This window comes from Accipiter gentilis, chromosome 10 (assembly GCF_929443795.1).
Source record: "Accipiter gentilis chromosome 10, bAccGen1.1, whole genome shotgun sequence".
Classification (NCBI taxonomy): domain Eukaryota; kingdom Metazoa; phylum Chordata; class Aves; order Accipitriformes; family Accipitridae; genus Astur; species Astur gentilis.
Window position 1 is genome coordinate 26216311 of NC_064889.1, and position 9380 is coordinate 26225690.

Here is a 9380-nt window from a genome sequence, read left to right on the forward strand (position 1 = left end):
TCCCAGTGCACCCTGCCCCGGGCGCATGTCCCTCCGTAGCCCCCACAGACGCGGTGCTGCAGAGCTCGTTTGTTTATTATACAGGATCAAGCCCGGCAGGGGCTATGGGTGCCATGTCCCTGGGGTGCACAGGAGCCCCCTGCCCTGGGCCAGGGTGGGGGCACAGCCCAGTCCAGCTGCCCCGCAGCACCCGCTTCCCAGGCAGGCCCTGCCCGAGGGATGGATGCTGCTGGCGGGATGGATCCAGGGCACATGGTGCTGTCCTGATTGGGGGCGGCAGGGCACTGCCCTTGGCCGGTGGTCCACCTCACCGGTGCCTCTTGCGGATGGTGATGAGGTCCTGGTGGATGGTGCTGAAGCTGGGCCGCTTGTGGGGCTCATACTCCCAGCACTGCTGCATCAGCCGGTACACCTCCTCAGGGCACTGCTCAGGGGGTTCCAGCCGCACGCCTGGGGAGTGGCAGGGATGGGGACACAACAGCCCAGGCCACCGGCCCCTCTCACCCCCCAGCCCCATCCTGCCCATCCCATGGGCATGGCTCCACCCCAGACCCATAGTGCGGGGCCCATGACCCCACAGTGGCCCTTGAGAGCCAGACCCCGGCTGCGTCCCTTACCCTGCTCCACTGCCTCTCGTGTCTGCTGGTTGCTGAGGTTGGCATAGGGGACGGCACCCAGGCTGAAGGCTTCCCACAGCAGGATACCAAAGCTCCAGACATCGCTCTCCGAGCTGTATCGGCCTGGGGACATGGGGTGGGATGGATGCTGGCAGCTGGGGTCACCCATAGCACCACTGCCCTGGCTGTGCTCATGCTCACGAAGACTGGGGTGCCCCAGCTCTCTCTGCGTCCCTCCCCAGGACCAGGCACATGGGAGCAGGACAGTGTGCCCTGGACTCCTGGCTCCCAGCTGCGCCACGGGGCCACCAGGCTGTGCCCGGCTGCATCCCGTACCATAATTGAGTGCTTCAGGCGCCGTCCACTTGACAGGGATCTGCTTCATCCCCCCTGTGGAGGCGTAGATGCCATCCTCCTCCTCCCGTGACATCCCAAAGTCGCTGATCTTCAGGGCATTCTTCTCTGTCACCAGGCAGTTGCGAGCGGCCAGGTCCCTGGGACGTCCCAGAGCTGTCAGCCATGCATCTGGCTGTCCCCAGGGACCTCCGCCTGGCAAAGGATGGGGTGCAGCGAGGGCTCTGGGGTTCACCCTGCGCTGCCCAGTGCCCGTCTGCACTGCCAGAGCCCACCTGTGGATGCAGTGCTTGCTCTCCAGGTACTCCATGCCAGCAGCAGCATTCTCAGTCATCTTGATCAGCTCCTTTACCCGCAGGTGCGGCCCCTCGTTGCGCAGGAAGCTCAGAAAATCCCCCCCTGCACCCAGGATTGTGGAGCTGGCGGGCAGCTGCCTTGGCACACCGTGGCGAGCTTGCACATGCATGCACTGGCTGCCCCTGCAGTGAAAGGGCTGCAGGATGGGGCTGCTCACCCTGCACCAGCTCCATGACTATGTAAATGGGCTGCTTCTGCGTGCAGACGCCGATGAGCCGGACAATGTTAGGGTGGTTGTATTGTTTGAGGATTCTGTGCGGACAAGGAAGGGCACCATGAGTGCATGGGGAGCCTGGCTGTCCCAGGCACAAGCCACCTCTGTGCTGTCCCCAGGATGCTCTGCCTAGCTGGCCTGGGGACACCGCCCTCAGCACAAGGATGCTGCAGTCCCAGTGGGGTCTAAACAGCCCCAAGTCCTGAGGATGGACAGATGGGCTGGAACAAGAGTGACGGATGCACAGACCTGGCTTCCTGCAGGAACCTGGCCTTGAGTTCAGGCGGGAGGGTTTCCCGGCAGGATTTCACAGCAACGGGGGTGTTATCAGCACGCAGCCGGCCACTGAATACCTCCCCAAAGTTACCCTGCCGAAAGACACGGGTGCACCAGCCCAGCTTGCCACAATGTGGCCCAAGGCAACCCCTGCCCTCTCACAGACCCTGCACAGGCAGGGACCAGAGCACTCTGAACTCACCCTGCCGATGCGCTCCCCCAGCAGCACGTCCTCGTGGTTGAGCACCCATTTGTCCTGCAGCGAGCAGACACTGAAGGCGGTAAGCTGTCCCCCAGCCTGCCCCAGGCCCACATCCACCTGCCCCTGCAGCTCCCTCTCAAGCAGCCCTGGAGTGGGGTTCCCAGCCCTCAGGCCCCCCCAGCTGGCTGGAGAAGCATGCTTGGGGCTCCCAGTCCCACCATGGGCAGGAGAAGGGGACGGGCAGGGTTGCCCCATGCTCAGGGGACTCATCCCCCTCCCCCCTGCCTGCCATCACCTTGGGCACGGCCCTGGCCAGGATGATCCCGCTCTTCCGGGTGATGGGCTGCTGGCTCTGCAGGAGGTGCTCGATGAGCAGCGGGATGGTGGGGAAGCCCTCCCCCTCCAGCCGGTACATGTTCTGTGGGGAGGGGAGGCTGAGGAGCTTTCCTGCACACACACATGGGTGTGCTCACGAGTGCTGGGGTGCATGGCTGTGCACATGTGGATGAGTGTGCATGCACGCACATGGTGCAGGACATGCATGCACACCGGGCACAGCAAGCATGCACACGTGCACGATGCAGGGGTCACACCCCACGCTCCACACGTGGCCTGTGTAAGGACGGGTGCACACAACTCATACGGTACACACACGTCCTGTGCACTCACACCAGGGGCCCCATGACTGCAGACCCAGGGCCTGTGCAGGGCCACCCCCAGCCGTTCTCCCTGCCTGTGGTCACTCACGTCAGCAGCCTGGATGATGAAGTGCCGGAGCTGCCCATCCCACAGCACACTGAGCACGTACTCCTGCTTGCCCTGGCTCTCTCGCACCAGGAAGTCTCCACTGCAGCTCAGTAGCTCCTGCACTTCTACGCGCGGGATGGCCCCGTGGTACCAGACCTGCTGGCACAGCGGCTTCTGCACCTCCGGGATCAGGGGCATGGGGGGTGGCAGCTGGATGGAGACGGGGGTGAGCCCAGCCGTGCCCCCAGGTTGTGCCAGAGGTGGGGGCAGCAGCGGTGCCTGGAAGCTGTGCCCAGGGCAGGGCGCAGCAGGCAGGGGGGAGCAGAGGCTGGAGGGCCTGGAGCACAGAGGGGAGGGGGCTGTGGGGGCAGAGAGGAGAGGGCAGGGGATACTGAGGGCAGGGAGGGTCAGCAAGGCAGTTGGCTGGGAGGGCAGGGTGGGCAGACGTGCCTGGGGACTCACCGAGTACTTGGGGCTGAAGATGCCTGAGATATGGTTCTTGAGGGTCTCCAGTGTGGTGGCCCTGCTCCGCTCCTGCTCCTGGGGAGAGACATGAGCTGTGTGCTGGCTAGGGAGTGACTCGAGCCCAGCATGCCCCATCCCTGCAGTTCCCGGGGCACAGTGGGGCAGGACTCACCACAGAGGAGACCGACTGCCGGTCCTCCTGCAGAGGCAGGGCAGGCAGGGGGTCCCCGGCACCCAGCTCTGCCAGCTTCCCGGCCAGCAGGTCCCGCTGTGCCTGCAGCTTGGCCTGGGTGCAGAGGCAGCCCTCGAGCTGCTGCTGCGCCTCCTGCAGCCCCTGCCGCTTGCCCAGCAAGTGCACCCTGAGGACAGGACAGAGTGGTCAGCCTCCACCGCCCCTGGCCCCTCGCCCCCTGCCTGCCACACCTCACCGCTCCTCGAGGCTCTGGCCCTGCTCTGCATCCCGGATCTCCGCCTGCAGCTCCTGCACCCGCTGCTCCTTGCTGCTCACGACCTCCATGGCGGCCGCCAGCTCCTCCTTGACTGATGTCAGGCTGCAAAAGACACAGGTGCCGGATGGCACTGAGCCACGCTGCTTGTGACAGTGGCCCCTGCCCGCAGCCCGGCTCCACTCACGAGTGCTGGACACTCTCCACAGTCAGTTCGTTCAGCTGCAGCTCCCCCGGTGCCAGGCTCTCGGTCTCCTCCAGCAAGCTCTCATCAAAGGACACAGCCGGCGGCAACTCGGAGCCATACCTGTGGGCACTCAGCATGGGTCTGCCTCCCACCTGCCCTGTGCCAGCACCGGCACCCATGGCCAGCAGGGCTGTGCCTGGCAGAGAGGCTGCAGCGACGTGGGGCCGTACCTGTGGCTCTGGATGAAGCCGCTGTACTCCGTGGCCGGCTCGATGGCCTGGATCGCGCTGGCAATTTCCCGGTGCACAGCCAGCACGTCCTCCTGCACCAGGCTGCTGATGCTGTAGTACTCTCTGAGGATCTCCTTCCTGTGGGGACATGGGTGCTGGGGGCTGCCGGGCTCCTGTGCCCCCAGCCCAGGGCCCTTGTGGCCAGGCGCCACCACCCCTGCCCCAGCCCTGCTCTCCAGTTCCCACATGCTGCATGGCGCTGCAGGGCATCACTGTGAGGGCTGCAACGTGAGGGGCAAGGGGTGTGCGGGGCAGGGAAGATGCACGTGGCTGGCGGAGCTCTGGCAGGAGGAGGGAGCACTGCTGGTTCTCAGGGGCCATGGGGGTGCCCAGGGATGGACAACGGGGCGTGAGACAGGCAGTGGGACACAGGGCAGGCAGGGCTCTTACAGGATGAGGACCATCTCCTGCTGCAGGCTGTAAAGGGACTGGTGAAGGCTGGGCAGTGCCCGTTGGTAGTGGTGGTGGTGGTGCAGCGTGGCCGCCTGCACGGCCAGCACGTACTGGTTGTGCAGGGCATAGAGCTTCCAGAGGCTGCGCACGTACTTCTCCTTCGCCTTGTCCCGCTCCTTGTCTGGGTGGAAAGGCCACAGAAAACACCCACCGCTGCCACCGTGGCACCAGTCCCAGTGCTACAGCACATCCCCCCAAGCAGCCGGCGAGGGGCACAGGCACCCAGCGAGGCTGGGGCAGGGACCAAGGGAGGTGACAGGGCTGGGAGGGGGTCCCAGGGCAGGCAGGGGGCTGGGGCAGTCACAGACCTCCCCCAGGGATGCTCCCAACCCGCAGCACAGTGTCCCAAAGCTGTAACTTGCAGGAGTTGTGCCCAGCTCCCCCAGGGCCAGGCTAAGCTCTCCCCGTGCCGGCTGCCCCCGGACCCCCCACCCAGTGCAGATTGCACTGCGGGTCCCACAGGGCACCGGGTGCTCCCGCCATCCCTGACCCATGAAGGGAGCTGGAGGGGACACAGCGGGATGGGGATGGGGGAGGCAGGGGGCTGGGCTGGCAGGCACCTTTGCTGGCCTCCTGATACTTGCGCTTGGCCTGGGCACTGTCACGTGCCAGGCTGCGGTATTGCGCCTTCAGCTTCTCCATCTCCTGCTGCGTGATCTGGGGAGGCAGATGCTGTCAGGGGAGCGGGGCTGGGCTGTGCCCCCCGCTCCCCCCGCCAGTACCCACGTACCCGGGCATACTCCTGGCTGAGCTGCTGCCACTGCTCGCTGAAGGCCTTGCGGAGCTGCTGCTTGTCGCGGATGAGCAGGCTCAGCTTGGCCAGCGGCCCTGCCGCCAGCTCCTCTGCGTGCTGCCGCAGGATCTGGCTCAGTGTCTCCGTCCGGCTCACCAGCACCCACCAGGACTGCGGGGATGGGTTGTCAGGGACAGTGTGGGGATGGCTGCCTCCCGGTACCACACCGCACTGGGCTCTGCAGGGTGTGCTCCCGCACCAGCGTGTCCCTACCTCCCCGATCTGTCCACCGTGGTCACCAGTGCGGAGCTGCCCAGGGCCCTCCTGCTTCTCCAGCTGAGAGAACATGTGGTGCAGCATCCCCGCATACTCCCGGTCGCTCTTGGCACGCTGTGACATCCACTTTTTCATCAGCTCCAGGAGGCGCAGCTCACTGTCCTGCAGCCGCAGTAGTGCGCTGTGCCCCTGTGGGCACCACAGCTCTGGCCCAAAGCCCATGGTACCACCGTCTCCAGCAGGAGGAGGCTGTGGAGCATCAGGAGAGCCTGAGCCACGACTGCTGCCCTACGCCCCGCGCTGCCCTCACCGGTGGCTGGGGTCATTTGCATCTCACAGCCTCCCACCCCATTGCCCTGTCACTGGGACGTGATGCCCAGGCCGGCTGGTGGCGAGGGGCAGATTTCTCCCTGCCCCATGCAATCTGCCTTGCAAAGCGCTTTCAAAGCAGGCAGGAGGGCTGAGCGCGCCCCAAGCTCCGCAGCAGCTGGGGCCCGTGGAGATGGTGCCAGGGAGGAGGAAGTGTGGGGTCAAAAACAGCAGCGTCACCTCTGCCGTGCATACGAGTCTGCTCCCCAAGGGCAGCGCAGCTGTACCCCCTGCCCAGGTGCAGCCCCGTTCTGCCCATTGGCATGGTCACCCCTGTGTCCGTGGCAGGGGTGGCTGGGCACACCGGGACAGGAGAGCTCCTGGTGGCCAGGGCACAGGCGGGGAGCCGGCAGGAAGGGGACGGGGCAACAAGCCCCAGAGGAAGGTGCTGAGCCTGGACGCATCCCAGCACCCAGGACTCTGGTACGGCTGTTGGGAGCCGAACTGGTCCTAACTGTGGTCCCGGGGTGCCCTGCCCCACGGCAAAGGCACAGCAGGAGCAGGAGGTGCTGGAGCACGTCTCTGTGCAGGGCAGGACATCCCCTGGCACAGCCCTTGACCCCACAGAAGGCCAGGGCTGAGACACCCCCCCAGCCCCACAAAAGGGTCCCCTGTCCCTGCCAGTGCCCCACTGGCACACGGCCCCTCTAACCTGTGTGTGCTGCGAGGTCCCCGCCGTGGGGCTGGCGCTGGTGTCCTCCCAGGGTCAGGGCCGGCGCAGTCTGGACCTGGTGCAGCTCCCGCTCCTGAGGAGGAACAGGAAACCCAGTGCTGACCATACAGCCATTGCGAGATTTCCTGTGCTTCCTCCCCTCCCTACCAGTCCCCTGTGCTTGGGGCCGACGCCGGCACACAGCGCCGCCATAGCTGGGCAGCCCCCAGCCCCGCTGCCTCTCCCGGCTGCCTTGAATGAAGGCCTGGCCCTGGCAGGATCTGGCCCTGCGGGAGCCCAGGGCTCTTCCTCGCCCCGGCTGTGGTCCATCACCCCTGCGGAGCCTAGACTCAGCCCCATCCCCACAGGGGTTTCACCCAGCAAAGCTCCTTCAGCCATGCCTGGTCCTGCCTGTCCCCCAGCCCCTCTTTGTGCCCCTGCTTCCCTGAGAGGCTGCAGGGACTAGGGTGGTACCCAGGGGGGTGCCCAGGGCTCCGAGCAGCCCTGCTGAAGGAGGACCATCCCGTCACCACCCCTGAGCCTGGCCCTTGTTACCGTGAAAGGCCACAGGACAGAGCATCCACCGCATGGGCAGCCATGGAGTCGTGCCCCAGCTCTTGTCGCCAGCCCATGCCCACATAGCCAGGACCCCGCTCCCTGTGGCAGCCCCAGGCACTTCCCCGCTCCAAGTGCTCCACTGGTGCCACGGTGAGACTGCTCAGCCCTGGCAGCTGCATCGCAGGGGCAGCTGCCACTGCCTCCACCCAGTGCTGCTGCACGTCCCCGCCGCTGGCACAGCCCGGCTTGGCTCTGCTCGGCTCAGCCTGGCAACCTCTTGGGTGGTTTGTGCTGAGCCCCCCGTCCTGTGCCTGGCAGGGAGGCCCCGGCCCCAGAGGGGTGTCATGGTCACCTGCAGGACACAAGCGAGCTGATTCCACTTTTAGAGGAAGTTGGGGGGAAAAGTGCGTCAGATGGGAGTTTTGCTGACACGCCTTCCCACAGCTGAGCAATGCCTGGGTCATCACACCAAGGAGCAGCACAATGGCACGGCATGGAACAGCATGGCACGGCATGCCACATCATGGCATGGCACAGCCAGGGGCTGCCACAGTGCCCCAGCCACAGACCCCAAGCAGCGCTCCAGCTGTGCTGAGTGATACAAATCCCCACCCAGAGCCACCATGGCCCCCCCTCCGCACAAGAGGAGCCCAGTTAATGGCCCATTTGCCGCTTGCCCAGATGAGCAATTCAAGAGCTGCCACATGCTGCCGGGGTCCTGCCTGCAGCAGGGGGCCCTGCCTGCCCATCCCCACAGAGTCCTGCCTGCTGAGGAGGGCTCCGCTTTCCCTGTGCCCTATTCAGGCACACTGAGCACTGAGTGCTGCTGACACTCCCTGGCACCACCAGTGTCAGGATCCTGGAAACAGTAATTTTCATGGCACGTTTGAGGGTGACAGCAGCTCTGCTAGCACCAGCACTGCAGCTGCCCCCACCTGCAGCAGATACCAATCTGTGTCCAGCCCCCTCTGCCCCGGCCCTGGAGCCTGCCCAGGAATAGTTTTGTTTTCTGCCTGAGCTGCAGGTCCCACCAGTAGTGGCCACAGGCCCCACCGGTTCCAGAGAGACTTGCAGTATTGTCTCAAGCTTAGCAAGTGTTTTGCAAGCCAGGCCAAGGGGCTGCTTCTCCCTAACCCCAGCATCCTGCAGCACCCCCCGGCACCTCACAGGCAGCGCTGGTCCCCTCCCTACCTACACTGGGCTGCACCAGGGACACCAGGCACCTCTGGATGGAGGTATCTGAGCCTGGGGGATAAGGGGCCGCCCCCTGCCCCTGCAGTGCTGGGCCAGTCGGGACTGTGCTGCAAGGCTCCGGGTGCAACAGTGAGTGCAGAAGCTCTTGTTCCCTGGAAGCCACAACTGCTGCCTGCAGCAGGAAGGTTGCTGTGAGCCACACCACAGCTCACCCAGTTTCACATCCTCTGTCCACCCTCCTGCAACCTGCAGAGCCTGGTGGGGCTGCGGCCTCTGCCTGCTCCCCTGGAGGGAGCTGTCACTGCAGCACCCTATGGCCGCAGCCCACCTGCAACACCCACCTGTCCATGCATGGCCTGCGAGCTGCCAGCTCTGGCCCACACAGCCCTCAGCAGAGGGCCAGCAGGGACCCGTCCCCACCCTGGCTTCATGAAAAAAGGAAGAGCGGGCCAAGAAGTGCTGGCCATCGCCTGGACGCCATGGGGAACTCGCTCCTGACCACAGGAAGCCACCACAGCCATAGATGGGAGCAGCGAGGCCGAGGGGCTCTGCAGAGAGGAGCTGCTTCTGTGAGTAAGCGCAGCCCTGACAAACCCTCCTGGGGGGCTGGGACTCAGTGGGGCTGGGGTGGGCTCTGCCTGGGGCTTGGCCATGGCATGAGCAGGTCCCACGTCCAGCCTGGCCATCCTCACCCCCAGGGCTGCCCCGTGGGCATTGTGCTCCCGCTGCAGGGTGGTGCTGGACACGGGTTGCAGCGTGTGAGCTCGGTGGGACCCCAGGCTGCAGTGGAGGGGCTCAAGCCGTGCACTGTGGGAAATGGGTGCGAGTTCCCCAGGCTTTTGCCCCCCACCCCTACTACACCGCATCCGGTTCCCAAATTAGCTTCTCTGTGGGTTCCTGATAAGCAGCTGCTTCCCATCGCTCAGGTGAAGGGGCTGGTCCCTGCCCAGGTGCCAAGTCCCCACCACATCCCCAAACAGCAGCCCCTGC

General features: G+C 65.4%; 1 protein-coding gene across 3 annotated transcripts; it reads right to left on the reverse strand.

The window, feature by feature from the left end:
* Window positions 1-69: 69 nt before the first annotated feature.
* On the reverse strand, window positions 70-6774 carry FES (FES proto-oncogene, tyrosine kinase). 3 transcript variants are annotated; one of them, XM_049812737.1, is made up of 19 exons: window positions 6639-6774; window positions 5615-5866; window positions 5339-5512; window positions 5169-5265; window positions 4546-4729; window positions 4096-4233; window positions 3866-3985; window positions 3661-3783; window positions 3405-3591; window positions 3230-3331; window positions 2768-2923; window positions 2316-2438; window positions 2021-2074; window positions 1792-1910; window positions 1486-1580; window positions 1247-1370; window positions 954-1111; window positions 618-740; window positions 70-450 (listed from the first exon to the last, which is right to left on the reverse strand). In XM_049812737.1, exons 2-19 carry the CDS (start codon window positions 5837-5839, stop codon window positions 308-310), a joined length of 2445 nt encoding a protein of 814 aa, XP_049668694.1. In that variant the 5' UTR covers window positions 5840-5866; window positions 6639-6774; the 3' UTR covers window positions 70-307. The 3 variants fall into 3 exon arrangements, with proteins under 3 accessions (XP_049668694.1, XP_049668692.1, XP_049668693.1); XM_049812735.1 differs by having other exon boundaries at window positions 2768-2977; window positions 6639-6773; XM_049812736.1 differs by having other exon boundaries at window positions 2768-2977; window positions 3230-3307; window positions 6639-6770.
* Between the last annotated feature and the right edge of the window lie 2606 nt (window positions 6775-9380).

What these genes read in the sequence shown, in the direction of transcription:
- FES (XM_049812735.1), bottom strand. Translation starts at nt 5,839, where the DNA reads ATGGGCTTTGGGCCAGAGCTGTGGTGCCCACAGGGGCACAGCGCACTA. An exon ending in GCCTGAAGCACTCAATTATG is followed by an intron (nt 741 to 953) that starts GTACGGGATGCA and finishes CCATGTCCCCAG; the next exon opens with GCCGATACAGCTCGGAGAGC. An exon ending in ACGAGAGGCAGTGGAGCAGG is followed by an intron (nt 451 to 617) that starts GTAAGGGACGCA and finishes GCCACTCCCCAG; the next exon opens with GCGTGCGGCTGGAACCCCCT.